General features: G+C 45.0%; 1 protein-coding gene across 2 annotated transcripts in view; it reads right to left on the reverse strand.

Annotated features, from left to right (window-relative positions):
* The window catches only part of Kdm2 (Lysine demethylase 2), a 52,906-nt gene that overhangs the window by 26,583 nt on the left and 10,177 nt on the right, over positions 1-16,146 (reverse strand). For both annotated transcript variants that reach the window (XM_077653490.1, XM_077653489.1), the window contains exons 7-12: positions 15,119-15,212; positions 7,266-7,419; positions 6,085-6,200; positions 3,740-3,895; positions 1,398-1,610; positions 1,220-1,312 (exon numbers count right to left, since the gene is read on the reverse strand). In XM_077653490.1, coding sequence (XP_077509616.1) covers positions 1,220-1,312; positions 1,398-1,610; positions 3,740-3,895; positions 6,085-6,200; positions 7,266-7,419; positions 15,119-15,212 — 826 coding nt within the window. The remainder of the gene's footprint in view (positions 1-1,219; positions 1,313-1,397; positions 1,611-3,739; positions 3,896-6,084; positions 6,201-7,265; positions 7,420-15,118; positions 15,213-16,146) is intronic.

Here is a 16,146-nt window from a genome sequence, read left to right on the forward strand (position 1 = left end):
TACGCGGAAGCTCACAGCAACCTGGCGGCAAGGCGCGAATTTGGAGTATCCAAAAAGAGCATTCAGTACTGGCGGAGGCAGAAGCTGCGTGTTACAACTTGTAGCGACCAGAAGAAAACGTCATTTTGTGGGCGGACCGCAGCATATCCAGAATTGGAAGGAAAGGTTGCGCTGCGTGCAAGATCGCTGCCTGTGACTGCCGAATGCATCTGCGTGAATGCGGTACAACTTGCAGCAACCAGAAGAAAACATCATTTCGTGGGCGAACCACAGCGTATCCAGAATTGGAAGGAAAGGTTGTGCTGCGTGCAAGATCGTTGCCTGTGACTGCCGAATGCATCCGCATGAATGCGGTAGAGATCGCGCGTGCCTCCGACTCACCAGGGCGCAATTCAAGGGCTCGCCATCCTGGGTGCTGCGATTCATGAAGAAGGGCTATGCTCTACGGTGCTGCAGTTCTGTGTGCCAGAAACAAACACGCGGGTAGATGGGCGCGCGATACTGTTAAAAAATTTGCCGGGTGTACATATGAGCGGCATTTAAATAAAATAAAATAAATACTGTCACCATTGTGCAACTTGTTAAGTCGCATTTGTTTCAAGATAAGGGTGTCTTTCGGTACTTTTTCCACTGAAAAAGAACTTTTTAATTTTTAGAATTGGTTAGTTGGGGGATCGACCTATATTCCAGTCCGACCTGTAGTCCGCTTTTTACGGTACTTACTACGATGCAGATGATTTCTGGCAATTTTTTTTTAGTGTGGGGAGGGAAGGGCATTCATCAATCCGGACATTTGGATAATTTGAACATTTTTCCCAGTCTCTAACCGCAGTGGTGGTCTAGCACTCTGAGCATCCGCCTCGCAAGCGGGAGGTGCGGGGTTCGATCCCCAGTGCCGCTGGGTACCCACCGGTGATACCATGGGTGCAAGCTTTCCCCTGGTCTAGTGCTCGGCTTCTTTAGGATGAAATGCTTGGGAAATGGGTCTTTGACCCCACCATGAGTAGAAGAAAATACCTTGTGCCCATGGCTCTCTTTGGACACAGATGCCCTTGCGCCACAAAAATCCACCACCATCATCAATTTTCTCGGTCTCTTGAACTACAACTTAAACGAGATTTTACTGTATAGAGATTAACCTTAACACTAGAACTGAGGTGCCATTTAGGGACACTTGTGCGGAATGAGCAACAAAGGGCCACAAGCACAAAAATCGTACCTTGGCATCGGCGAGCAGGGCTTCGGGATCTCTCACCAAATCGGGGACAAACTTCTTGTTGGGCGGCAGCTTTTGAAGCCAGCGGATTATCATCTGCAGGAAAACAGGCAGTGGTGAGGAACAAGCCAAGCCGTCAAAAGAAAAAAAAAAAAAAAGCAGCTTGCTTTTCGAGACTGACCCGAAGTCCATCGATCTCCCGCCGAGTGAGGTGCACATGGCCCGCGGGAAAAGTACGGCGGCAAGGCTCCTCCGCTGAGTCCAGCGAGTCTTCATTGGGGACGGTGGGACTGCCGGCTCCACCACCATTGGGCTTCGGTGACAAAGTGCTGAGGTCCAGGAAGGAGCTGCCATCAAAGGAGCGAGCGCCCACTGTGCCCTGTTGCTGTGATGCCTGGCAACAAGAGAAGAGCATGGTATAAGTTAAAAAATAGACAAAAAGTAAAGCAGTGATTTTTTGACAGGCTAGCTCACTCATGGCTAACTTGCCCGGTGCTTTCACAATTACGTTAAATTTGTTTTGCCCTACTGTTGCCTTTTTGACTATTGGTGAACTTAAAAAAAGAAAACCAACCTCTCTCAACTGCCTCAACCAATCTCAAGTTTGAAGCACAAAAAGTCCATACTAACTTTGCCTGCATTACGCCTAAATCAAGTTCAGGGTTGCTAGATAGATAGATAGATAGATAGATAGAACTTTTATTCATGTCAATTGCCAGACAACATAAATCAGGCCTACCAATCAGGCCTACTAAATACACCCTGAAAAAAACTTTGCAGTATGTCTCCGTGCTGCTTCCTGCCCCGTAGTTATTTCATCTATTTACTGTATTAATTTCAAATTACTGTAATCTCTCTTGATGTTGTAATAGTTATATATTTGTTTCACTATGTTTGGTGACCTTTTTCTTTTTTGCAAAGTTCATTGCAACGTCTCTATTTTCCTTTGTTTTGCCAACGTTCGCTGTCTGCCAGGCGCTGCCACTCAAGCCCTTTGAGGTTGCTAGCAAAACAGATAGGCGAAAACCAGAGCACATGCTAAGCCTTTGCTCAAATGTCTAAGGGAATCCCCTAATCACTGTTTACACTTTGAGTTGTCAATCAATTCGCTCTCATCCTACCGTATGCTAGCTGTTCTGGTTAGCTTAGTTGGTAGAGAGACTGCTCCAGTGAAGCGGTGGTCTCGGGTTCGAACCCCAAACCAGGACGAATTTTTCTTTTACTACGAAGTTTCTGTGGAAACTCTATGGCTTTCTTCTGTAGCCGTGTGGCTGCGCTTGGGCGGACGCCAATGAGTAATTTGCTCCCTTCATGCCAAGTGTTTCTTCACAAGTTTCTTTTTTTTGCCTGGGGAAGTTTAGCAACACAAGCCATGTGGTCTGTGCATGAACCGCGAGGCCTTGGTTGTTGGCGCGAGGAGTACAGAGACAGTGGTGTAGACAGCTGTGAGCTTCGATACCAGCTACTGCTTCATTCCTTCGGTCACCAGCACCCTTTTTGTATTGGTTTCCCTTTCCTCTCTCACTGCACAAGCAGAGGGAGAGGGTCAGCACATCTTCTCAATTCAACAGAGTAGAATCTCAATGATGGGGACATGGTTGATATGAATTCGCGAAATTCCCAGCCAGAATGCAATGTGTACAACGTGCAGAAGGCAAGCTCAGCCATTTTTACGAGATCTGTCTCGACAGACGAGGCGACCCCTATTCACACATTTGATAACAGCCTCTGTAGAAACAGTTCTTTCAAAAGAAAGCCGTCAATAACTGCCGCCCTACTGATCAGCTGCGGCATGTGACACAACAGTTGGCCCGGCTGGCAGCTGTCCTGCTCAACTTTAGCAGCTGCTAGAGGTCCCGCACCTTTCTGGCCGTCCCGGGTGGAAGGCTGTCTATCAGGTGGTGGTACCCAACAACGTTGGCAGTAATGCAATATGTGGCAAAATGCTATTCTACTAGAGGAATCCAATGTTTCAGAGTCACCAGTACAGGAGGAAGATAGCCTTACGTCAAGCACGGCTTCTGTAGGACTGGCGGCGTTGCTACATCGATTAGTGCTGCTTCATATCATGTCGAGGAGACCATTTGTTGACGTGCATGCACAGGGACAGCAATGTAGACGAAAGCGAGCCTCGATACCAACTACTGCTTTGTTCCTTTGTTCAATGGCTACTTCATCAGGACTGGCTACCCATTTTTGCTCTCACAGCCCAGACTGAGAGGCGAGAACTGGCCCGTTGGTTGACGGCAATGCCAGCACGTCTTCTAGGTTCACTACATGCTGCCTACGATGAGCAGCACATCAGAGGTCAGTGAGAACAGAAGTCGGAGAAGTGGCCTGCGTCCTTGCATCATGAAGCTTATCCGGCTTATTAGGATTAGCTCACCTAACAATACTGAAACATCAAAAGGCGGCCTCTCGTAATTATTTTTTCCCTTATGTCTGGTTCCACTTCTCAAACTGCAAAGTGACACAACCCCTGTGGCCCTTACAAAGCAAGTGGGTCACCTATTTGAGACTCACCTGGACTTGCTGAGCAGGGCCCCTCTTGGGACCATCAACTGGGTCCCCATCCTCGTTGCAGGTGAGGTGGTTGATGCCAAGAAGGCACTGGACGTACCGTTGCAACACATACCACAGCATCTCACGGTAGAAAGGATACCGGAACTTGACAGGCACCTGCAGAACCACGACAGCAAGAAAACATGCTCTTGACTGCAAGCAAAGAACACTTTCCACGTGGAAGCTTTCAGTCTTTTTAGCTCTATTCATAGTGTGCTTGCAAAGGGATTAGACATCTTATGGTAGGCAGCAATCCTACTACAGGACCACTGGCAATGCGGCTTGCTGGTTTCCATGAAAGTCGGCCAGGACACACAAAAGTGTGGAAGGCAGGAAGGTGCGCCATTTTATTGCTTTTGATTTCGATTTGCCTCAGACTGCGGTGTTATGCACCTGTAGCTTCAAGCTACATGTGCCCTGTGATGCTATCCCACTGGAAACAACATAAGAGTGTGGTGCAGTTAGTTACATACTTCATTTTGGCTGGCCAAGGCGAGGGTGGAGAATGGCAGCTTATATTAGGAGTAAACATTTTCCTTATATTTAGAGTACACCGACCGTAATATACTTGTGTAAGGGCAGCACTTCTTTTTTCGCGGTTTTGACGGGGTGCGACCCTCACACGGCATTGTCATTTTTCGGTTAAATTTTTGACTGCAGTGGAGCTCAAACTAAGCGCCCCTTTTACACTGCGGCATGCATCATGACGAATTAGTGCAGCGCCAGATCCTACAGCAGAGTTTACTTGAAGGCTAGTTGGTTCATGTTTTCAAGGAAGAATATATATAAGTGCAACATGTAGTAGGGTCAAGACAGGCACTTGGACACAAGACAGTGACTGCCATGTCCCATTTATGTGTTGCGCCAAGAAGTACTCCACCCGGATTCTGCAAATACACAACGGATTGAAAGTATAGATGATAGGATGTGTGCCCAACAACTGGCATGAATTAACCACCCGAAATAAAACAGGTTGCTAGATCAGTTTACTGGCAGACATCACATGATTCTAAGTTAACAACCTCCGAAGATCGGACACTCAACTAACAGAAATGATGCTTTGGCCAATGGTTGGAAGCGGCACTCCATGTATGCAACCCGCAGCCGCCAGTATGATGCAGCCTTCGCCTGACCTACTTTTCCGCATGCTTCATTGTCAAAGGCCTTATGGAAATCAATTATATGTTCATTTTAATGCGAGGTTATTGCGCTATGGTAACAAGGTTAGACCTTTTAAGATAAACCCTGAATAGATCGAAAGCACTCTCTCTACTACTTAGATTGTAGTGCGAAATGAGAAAAAAAAAAATAAAACAATTGTAATGCAAGCACTGACTTTGTGGACGCATTAAGAAAAAAATAAAAACAGAAATGCTGCGGTAGATAGAAAGATGAGCAGATGTTTACGAACAGACCTCAACAAATGGCTTTCATGAGCCTTTTCTTTTTCAAGACAGCTGCACACAAAATTATCAGATAAGACCGATATGAAGATAAGTAAAGAATCCCACCGCACCGTCACCACGTTGACAGTGTGCTTTAGATGGCTCATTGTAAAAAATTAAACTTCTCACAGTCAGTGAGTCACATCTCCCGAACATCAGTGGCCGTTCTTGGCAACATTTAAAGTGCTGTCTTGTGCGAAGCCATAAGAAAATTGCACAAGTTCGATGTCACCGAAAACTGTGTCAAATAGTGATACCAAGGACAGTAGCGAGAGCATCTTTTTGCGTGCAACAGCCACACCAAGCTTTTTGTGCACTCGAAACAGATTACTGCCATCAGCGTGTGGCATTGGCGGCACTGCTAATATTGCAGGGGTCTGCTCAACTTTCAGCGAACAAACGAAAACCTTTCTAATGCCTTCAAGTCGTGCGTAATCTATCGCATTTCCTCGGGATGATCTGCAAAATCTGAGCTCAGTACGCAAGGGTGCTGTCTCCGCCGAGGAGCTTCTGACTGCTTGGCCAATGCTCTGATATGTGTTGTTCAGTATTTGTGGCTTCAGAGCTTTTGTTGGTTGACCAATGCGCCATTTTCATTGCATTTTTCTTTTCGTTTCCAAAATTTGGGGCCCGACCTGCATGACGCATCACCCAATATGCGAGTAATAGAGCATAGCATACTTTTGTCTTTGTTTAATATTATTCACTTTCAACACAAATATTCGATTAAAACAAGGTGAATATTTTTCACTTCTATTTTCGGTAAAAAAAAAGGGAAAGCCTGCAGCCAATTGTCTTTCTTGTGGGCCCACAAGACAGACAACTGACCACAGGTTTCTTTGGACGAGACAACAGACTCACGTGCGTGGCGTCCTCAATCTGGCAGACCTGCAACTGCTTCTCAATGCCATAGCTGTGCAAGAAGTTTCCTCCAAACACAAGTGCATCCACAGGAGTGTAGACAGCATGGATCCATCCTGCAGGAACATCAAGGTGGAAGATTTAAACAGGCTACCTCATATACTCTCAGTAGTCTGAAAACTGAAGCACAACAGCACAAGCCTTGCAGCTGCAAAACCAACAGCAGGGTTCACAAACTGGGTTCCGCAGAACTTGTGGGATACTTTGAGTGCTTTCAACCTCTCCCATATCCCCTCCCCAAGTGTTTGCTACTTCAATGATGACCCACATACTGTAAAAGCTAATTCATTAATTCAAACTCCAAGGAAGCGAAAAAATGTTGCAATTATCCGAAAGTTCAAATTATCAAATAACCCAGTACAGCACTGCTAAGCACGAAATATTGTGTGAAAGCACGGTTTTTTGCAGGTCATACCAACCAACCAGTGACAGTACCAAAGGAGGTGAGGAGTGGTGGGAACCATCTCAAAAATTCAACAGGTGCTTCATTCAGTCCCAGACAAGGCAATTTTATTTGCCAGAAAGTGCATGCATTAAATGTCTTAGCCCGTGGATCGAGTTGTGACTGGCAAAAGCGAATGTGTGAAGCTCTTGATGACCTCTATCAGGAGCAAGGCCACGAAGTCATCACACTCTGTCCAAAAATGTTGTGTCACACCCCAATCTCATTCCTCCATGCTACCTCACTACAAATACAGTCATGCAGTTCCTGAAACCAATGCATATGCCCTCTAGGAAACTCGGGTGCTGACAGTACAGTCGACGATGCACACACAACAAAAACAACGAAAATGGCAGAACAAAATAAAAAAGCATCCCATTGTACCCTCTCGACTGTGTTCACAAAATGAGTACAGTACATTTACATTTCAACTGGACACCAGCCTCACCACAGTCAGACATTTGAGTCGCTCACTCACATCAGCCTATCTCCGGCACCCGGTGTACAGGTGTGCACTCTATTGCTTAATGAATTGACAGAAGCGAGACCAAATTGCTCTGAATTATTGAGTTTCACGCCACAAGATAGTATCCACATTTGAAGCACCCCCCCCCCCTCCCCCCCCCTCCCCCAAAAGCCAGTGGTCCAGTGCCACATGCCAAAATGCAAGGAAGCATACCTGTAGGAATAAAGAAGGTATCGCCCTCATTCAGAGTGACACGGTCGCACTTCTCCACAGTTTCACCAAAGAAGACATCCCCCTGCTTTCCAGACAAGACCCACTGTTCATACAGCTGGAAGTTCCGCTTGGTCGGAGGTATGAGCCAAAACACCTGTGGAAAAACACAGCAGCAATCAGACATGGGACTCGGCACCGTTGCAGACAACTCGGGGGCATCGACAGAGAACTGCGGCAAAGGATCAGGCTCAACCTATAGCAGCAGCAGCAGGTACAAGCTCTCTTCATAATACACTGCCCCTGTCAACAGCCAAACCAAATTCATCGCAAGAAAAAGGCTGTTCCTGATGACCTCTAATTACCCTAGCAACAGCTGCAGCCCCTTTATGACAGTGAATTTCTAAACTGCATCCCTAAATACCTTTTGGAGCCCACAATGGTGCCACTTGTTCTACACAGTAGAATGCATTTTGCCCAAGTTCATATTTTCTTTTTAAAATCAACTGAAATATCATCACCTGAGATTTGTTCTGTAACTTGGGGTTCATTAAGCAATTATAGATCAAGATGCCGCAATTTCTATGTGCTAAACTTAACTACATAGCTACGCAATGACCACAGCTCTACTGTAGACATGCACGCATTAAACTGCTTCCATTATTCATCTGTCAAGCCTTTTGAAGTAGTTTGGCCCTTCTGAACTGAAGCTTCCAAACAGCTGTCAAAAAGCTGTGTGAAAAACGATCAAAATACAGAAATTCCATTCACGAGTTCAAAATTTTGACACCATGGATGCGGGATGCATTCCAAGAAAGAGTTATACAACATCATACAAAAAGCATCTAGCAGAAAATTAAACGGAAGGAAAGCCCAATGTCTTCTAGCCATTATCTAAAAAGGTGATGCAATATGCGTACAATGTTGCAATACCATCTGCTTATTACATCGAACACAGGCTTAGTAATTATTATTGGGCACCTGAGATAACAGTCAACTTCAATACAGTAGCTGATGGGTAATTTGGACTCCAATAATTAGGACTTGTAGGATATTTCGGACCTCGATGAGGCGCCATCAGTCACCCCATAGAAGCGCATACATATTAGTGACGGATATTTCGGACTTCAAAAGTCCGAAAGTTCGATTTTTCGAACTAATTTCAGTCGCCTGCGGCCTAAAATCGGCCATCTTATCGGCTTTTCACCGGCGCACTGCCTCCGATGGCTGGTGCAAAAGGCGGCATCTTGGATTGAGGTGGATTTATGCTGCAGTCGGATTGGCTTGACACACTTTCGATACCTCATTTTTGCCAGTAGAGGTCCCTGCGATCTCTGACACTTCGAGGTGGCAGTTGGATTGTCAACGCCGTCAACTTGCATTTGTCGGCGACGTTGTCGCGAGCAGTTAGTGCTAGTCCCATACGTTGAAAATTGGTTGTTGGGGGAAGGAGTAGCTATCGCACATCTCGGCAGACACTTGAACCACGCATTAAGGAAAGGGATAAAGGAGAGACTGAGAGAAGAAAGGAAGAAAGAGGTGCTGTAGTAGAGGGCTCCGGAATAATTTCGACCATCTGGGAATCTTTAACCTGCACTGACATCGCACAGCACACAGGCACCTTTGCGTTTCGCCTCCATCAAAATGCAGCCGCCGCGGTCGGGTTCGAACCCGGGTACTCTGGATCAGTAGCCTGGCGCCCTAACCACTGAGCCACCGCGGCAGGTCTCATACGTTCGTCATTCGGGTTTCTCTGACCGCGTCGACCGAGTGGTGCTCAGTCTTCACGAAGTTGCATCCGTTAGCTGTTTTGTGACTGCGTCCAGCGGTTCCACTGCTTTGAACGAAAAGTGCCTAGCCTTTGTGTGTGTTTGACAAGCGGTGTGGTGCGCACTCTGGTTGTGGACAACATGGCCCCGCCGGTGCCGCCGGGTCCATAAAAGAAGCATGGGAATCATTCAACTAAATGCCGTGACCTTGCTGTCTAGCGTGTACAGTGAAAGCACAACTTTGGCGCAAGTACAGGCGCAAATCGTCACCAGCAAGAGAAATTTTCCGCAAGGTAAAATCAAGTGACATTTTTAAGCCGCTTTCATCTTAATGAAGTGATTTTTTTGTACTTCACGGATTTTTCGTACTGTTCGATTATTCGGACCATTTTTCGGGTCCCTTCGGGTCCGAAAAATTGGTCGGCGACTGTATACGTGCTGTAAAATCTTCCTGCCAGTTAGCCATATCTTACCGAATCCTCTAACCATTTATGTCCGCCTGTCTCGCATTTGTGGGCAGCATAAAAAAATGCTTAGCGGCCATGCTTCTCAGAAATACTGCAAACAAAATAGCTAACATATTGATTCAATAAACCATATGTTTTGCTACGCTTTAATACTAAACACCCGAGCTCAACATTTTTGAGCTCAGACTTTCTCACAAAACAGTCATGCACACTCTAAGAATTAAATGCAGTGCATGCACTACGATTAAAGCAGCAACATGGCTTGCATTCCTCAAGGCAACCTTTACAAATCATGAGCGACAACTGACTTTAAGGAAGAGATGGCAGAAAGAGCAATGAAAGCATGAAGGATCGTGCAGCTGTCGAGCTCAATAACAATGCAAGCGAAGCGCACAAATGCCTTGCAACACAGCTCAGAGCCAAGAGGCGCAACAAGGGCCGACGATGCTTGTTCTCGAGAAAGAGCAAATGGTCGCGCAGGAACATTTGCGGAAATAGGCTCGTAAACACGATGGGATGCATTGCTAAAGCAAAGAAATAAAAGATATAAAGCTATATTTTTAGTCAGTACAGTGAAGACTGTACAGTCAAATACAATTTGATATTGGGAAAGAGCAAAAACTTTTTCAAATTTAAGGGAGCCGAATAAATAGAAATGACATCAAGTAAATTATACCATCAGTTCAAATAAGCTGGCTGCTCAAACAGTTCAAAACAAGATTTCACTGCCAAGCAAGCTCACCAAAGGTTTCAGATGGCTCAGCTTGAAATTATAGAGACAATTAAAAAAATATTAAAACACTATACAGTCTCACTAAAGTAATGAAATCATTTATGGTCACATGCAACTCTATTAGTTGCATTTAAGGCCCCACATCCAACGTACTACCGACAGTCACTGTTCTTTTGCGCTATGTACGCACAATGTTCTTTATACCTTCACGACGTAATTACTACTGCTAGAGATACAAGAACGACTCTGCTTGTGCACTACAAAAACTTAAGTGATGGAAAACAGCAGACTGCCATTAACAGGCATTAATAAAAGTCAGTGTACCTCACCCTAACACGATGACTAAAGTAAAGTTAGAATGCTCTTGGGAGACACACACATCAGTACTGTAGCTGGGCGATTTTACTAACTCCAATTTAATTCGGAATTCACTAAGGAACCGCCCCCATCTCGTAGGAACTTGTACATTTTCACGACCGGTGTTTCAGGCTCTGTGGAATCCAAAAGTTCAATTTTTCTATACGAAATAGTAGATGCCAGCAGTACTGCAGAGATCATTTTTCAACTGAAATTTTGTGTTTTTCGGACTAACATAAACGCGAGTGGGCACTGCGGTGGGAACAAACCGGTCCTTTTCTGCCACGAAAGGCGCTACCTTGGACTTAAACCGAGTCAGCAAGAGCCGACGAAGTCGGTCAGTCGATTGGACTGGCTTGGATAGGCTTAGCTAACTGCTCTTCATCGTTGCTTCTTTAGATAACTGCAAGCTCTCCGTTGCCATCGTGATGGCCTACGAAGAGCATGCTATTGCGTTGAAAACGGGGCAGCTGCAGTGTCCGCCGTGTGTTCGACGATGCCACTCGCAGTGCGGGGCAGCAGATGCGGAGGGTGGGTGGGGTGGGGGTAGGAGCGAGGGGTGCATTAGGAGGTGTTCTTTACCGTGGGTTACCTCTCTCGGTTTTTGCAAGCATCGTGTCCCATAGAAACTGGCTGTAGTGCTGCATGTGCATTCGTTCGCGGCATTAGGGTACCTGCCGCCGCGTCTCACTGTCTGGTAGTGGTGAGGACATGACAAAAGCATGACTATGGCTCAGATACAGTCTAATATCATTTGAAAGCGGACTATGGACAACAGCAAATTTCACTATTTCTAAAGCCGGTTTTTGGCAGAAAGGTTATTGTTCGAAGTTCACAGATATTTCGGACTGTGATTATTTGGACCATAGTCCTGGTCCCGCCGAGTCTTAAAAATCAGTCAGTGACTGTTCTTTTGAAGAAGCATTAAGGATTTAAACTCACCGCCCGAGGATTTGGCTGAAATCCAGAGCAATGCAATGTTTCGTCCCACATTGTGCTTGCATGTTAGAAATGTCTTATTTTCAATGCTTGATATCCCCTCTCAAGAATGTGGTTTTCCGACTGTTTAACATGTAAATCAACATGACAGCAACATGGAATTCTACTTTTCCTTTTACTTTTCACAATCCTTTCTTGAAAGAGGTCACTTTCTTTCCGATTATTTGTGCTCTGAAGCAATCCTTTACTGGCTGCTGTTAGAAGGTATTTTCTATATGATGATGATGAATTTTTATGGCGCAAGGCCAGCTTTGGCCAAAGAGCACCATGGCAAAAGGTAGTTTTTCATCGCACAAGGTGGGGTCAAATACCCATTTCCCAAGCATTTCACCCTAAAGAAGCCGAGCACCAGGGAGAGGAAAGCTTGTACCCATTGTATCACCGGTGGGTACCCGGCTATTTCGGCGCTGGGGATCGAACCCCACACTTCACGCAAGCGAGGCGGATGCTGAAAACAACTAGGCCACCACTACAGTAAGGTATTTCCTTTAGTAGCCTCTTCATATGAGGTATTGTTACCCTCTACTCCAACTTCTGTGCACACGTTTTTCTTTTCCTCTTTGTGATATGGCAGCACTGTTTTTCCATTGTGTATAATGAATGATTTGCTCAAGCACTGTCAGGAATGCAAAATATACCCCCGTTATAGTGCCCCTGCAGTGGAGCATGTGTAAAAAATAAATCAATATTTAAGCAAGGCTTCAACAAAAACCATATGTTGTCTGAAGCATTACAACTGGAGTGCAAAGAAAGAAGAAAGCCCTTTGTTTGCCGGCAGAGACATGTACAGCTCGGGCTATAAGATAGAAAACAAGGCAAAAGTGCTTACCGTATAAATGCGTGTAAGGGCTGCATCCCGTTTTCCCAAAGGAAATATTAAAAAAAAAAAGATACGTGTAAGGGCCACACCCAAACTTTCCACGACCCAGGTGGGAATAGCCCTTGAAATGCACGTGCACAGAAGCTTCCAGCTGCCGCTCACGGATGGCGCCCGAGGCTGCGGGTCACCATCATCATCAACTTTTTCCCCCGCGGCGAGCTCCTGCTACCCATATTTTTATCAGCATCAGTATCACCAGCTCCAGCTTTTTGTGGCTGTCAAAGGCATGGGAGTTGTGGCTTTCATGTGCTGCTGCCGTTGCAATTTTAGCACGATGGGCAAGCACCTTAATAGATACATGGCTGGGAGTTTGCTCTTGAAAATGGCAAATGTGTGGCAGGCAGGGAATTCGACATGGACAAGAAGTGCGTCCGGTGATGGCGCAACCAAAAGGATGCATTGAGGTACACGAGCTACAAAAAGCATGCTTTCCAAGGAAAGCCGTGCAAGTTTCCCAGAGTGGAAGAAGAGCTGCTCTGCTATGTGATGGACGTGCGGAACAATGGCTACGCGTTGACAACGAACATGCTGTGCAACTTCCTGAGGAATGAGCATGCACCAGAGCACAGCACCACCTCGGAGTCCGCGACTCCGCGAGCTACGATTAAACACACAGTAAATCCCGCTCCCTCCCGGACTGGCGTGTCTTTAAGGTAATTTTTTTTTTTTTGCATTGTGTATATGGGCCGCACACCGAAAATTTCTCCTTGAATCCGGGGAAAAAAAAAAAAAAAAGTGCGTCCTTTGCTTGCGTTTATAGGATAAATGCACAAAAACAAACTCCGCTGTAACTCGATTCCATCGCTGATTCCTACTTTCAACCTCAACATGCAGAATAAGGCTGTTCCCAGCATGGCTTCGGTTTTGCATGAAACTGCAACATGCATGAAGTTTTCAAGGTCAACTTTTGCAAATAAATAAATAAAATTGAACGTTGGAATCTGGAAAACATGGTACATAATTTAGACAGCAACTGGGAACTACCCACGAGCCAGATTTGCTGGTGGCCAGCATTCTTTAAGGTTGTAGGCTTTTCCCCCAGCTGTTTCAATCAAAACGGCCGCCACCACAGTTTACTGCTACTTTACAACCCGCAAGCGAAGCATTTACCAGGTATGCTATTTAAACGCAGAGTTTATGGGGAGCAGTCTTCTTCCTGAAAGCTCTCCGCAGCTATATCTGCCATGAGAAGAATTTAAGGCGAGCGTTAAACCTATGCACACAGCAGCTCCTACGAATTTATTATTAAGTGGTCCGTCTTTCGAGAGCAATAAACTTTCATAGTGCGCACATTATGAACACAAGTACATATTATTCTCCTCTCTCATAAAAAAAAAAAAGGCACCACTGTATCAAAAGGAAATTAAGAAAAGGTTCAGCTCAAGTATAACCAACAATAAAAAATTTTGCACGAGCTGCTAAAAAGCATCAAGGCAGCCGCCAGATGGCATTCTTCCTCTGCTGTCAGGAAAAATGTCACAATGATGCATTGGCCAGCATGAACCGACAATAGCCAAGATTTCAGAGCTGCAGCTGCATACATATGACATTTTAAGCAATAATGGCTGAGCTGGGCAATTCTTGCAGCAGCTTTAGAAAATGCATGTACAGACACAAGAAGGCAGGGTGCAAGAGTGAGCCCTGCTATTTGCCTCTCATGATAGGGTGAAATAAAATCAAAACATCAAATGCGAAAAACAAGCAATTACTACTCACTGCCTCGCATCTTCACACTAGGGTCTCTTTAAACAACACAAGAAATAGCTCATACAAGCATAAGCTTTTCATGTCAATATGAAGGCATTTTTGAACTTTTACATTTGTTTTCGGAAGTCGGCACTGTGAAAGAAATCTCAAGATCATGATATACAATATTTAGCTGAGTATTTCTTGAAACCCAAGCAAGTGAAAGTGCTTCTTGTGTGCATGAAAAAATAAGCAAGATAATAAAACTTCCAATTTTTGACCCAATATTTCGTTCCTACACAACTAATTTCCCTAAAAGCTTTGCAAGAAAGCACACAAAATATTTTATTCCTTGTCTGGCTATAATGGCTCTCCCGTATGCCCAATTAGCATTCCAGTCAAGATCATTCACATGTTGCAATCTTTCAAGTAGCATGAAACTCAGTATTGATAAATTACCTTGTCGTTGTAATAATAATAAAAACAGACTACTTTCACTAAAAATAAATACGGATGCAGTTTTTTTTTTTGTATGCAGATTTCTTAACCCTGGTATGTCGCTATGATCCCGGAGTCCTTTTCATTGCTGATGTCATGAGTTCAGATTGAGTGGCGCAGAAAAAAAAAAGGAAGTTTAATTTTCAAATAGATATTTCACAGAAAAAAAAAAGAAAGTTTAATTTTCAAATCGATATTTCACAGACATACATCTTTTGCTACTGAACAAATTTAAAATATTATTATCACTATTACTATTGCATCAGGGCATACCCCCTATAAGCCCCAAGGCAATAAATACCTCTAAAAAAAAAAACATGAACATAGCTACAAAGAGCCAGGCAGTTGACTTTTACCAAGAATGGAAAGAGGACAGAGTTCGCTTCAGTGTCTACCCTTTCAGTGCTTGTGGACCAAAGATAAGAATGACTGAGCAAACAGGGCAAAAGCAGCAACAGTGCACTCACCTTTTGACCGCGCAGCAGGTGGTACCACACTGATGTGCCGCCAAAGTCAATGTGGAAGTCTGTGTAGCAGCCCTTGACGCTCATCAGGCAATACCTACACGCAGCAGCAAGGAAAGAAACGCATTAGGTGCAGCTACTAAATTGGCTGCCAGTGCATTAGTCATGCCCTTTCAGATAACAGAACTAGTGAACACAATATTATCAAGAACTGGATAAAACAGCGCAGTGGAAGACAAGACAAGAGAAGGAAAAACACCAGCGTTGGTGTTTGTCCTTCTCTTGTCTCGTCTTCCGTTTCGCTGTTTTATCCAGTTCTTCAAAATATGTGCCAACCAGGCCAAATTTGCCCTCTTCTGGATTATTATCAAGTGGTCATTAACGTCCATTACAGTGCCACACCTGCAATAATCCTATGAAGGGGCTGACAGTCTTTGGGAATTAAGCAAATGTTGCTCAGTTTTGCTTTTCTACTTTAGTGATTAGCTGTCGAAATGCTGATCATGCTACGAGACCCTAACTGCTGACGTGTAAAATTAATAACATGCGCTCATGTCACTTCAAAAAGGAAGTGTCAGTTTCTGCCACAAAAAGCCCTGGGTAAACACTGAATATTATCATTTCTGCTTTAAAATCATGCACCAGCACCCGTGACAAGTCACTAGAGCTATGTCAGTCTTGATGTCAGCACTCCTTATTAGTGCCTAAGCACTAATCCGATGGGTGAACCCTGAGCAAGATCTTGCGATGTTTGTGGGTCTGTGCCATGACTGCCGACGGTGCAGCCATTCCATAACATCGTTTACATTCCTATTGCCTCTGCTTGGCCGATACTGACATCCACGCCATGTCCCTGATGCGCAAGAGCCATCGGAGTCAGAATCATGCGAGCAACCGTGCGGCAGCGATGGGTGTGTGCTGCTAGTTCCATGTCTTTTCATGCAGGTGCCTTTGAGGCAGTGTTGCCTCAATTGCTTTCACTCCTCCTGCTAGGATTAACTGTGCTCGTCTCGCACTCCGGAGGCCCTGGT

The sequence above is a fragment of the Amblyomma americanum genome, chromosome 2, assembly GCF_052857255.1.
Source record: "Amblyomma americanum isolate KBUSLIRL-KWMA chromosome 2, ASM5285725v1, whole genome shotgun sequence".
Taxonomy (NCBI): Eukaryota; Metazoa; Arthropoda; class Arachnida; order Ixodida; family Ixodidae; genus Amblyomma; species Amblyomma americanum.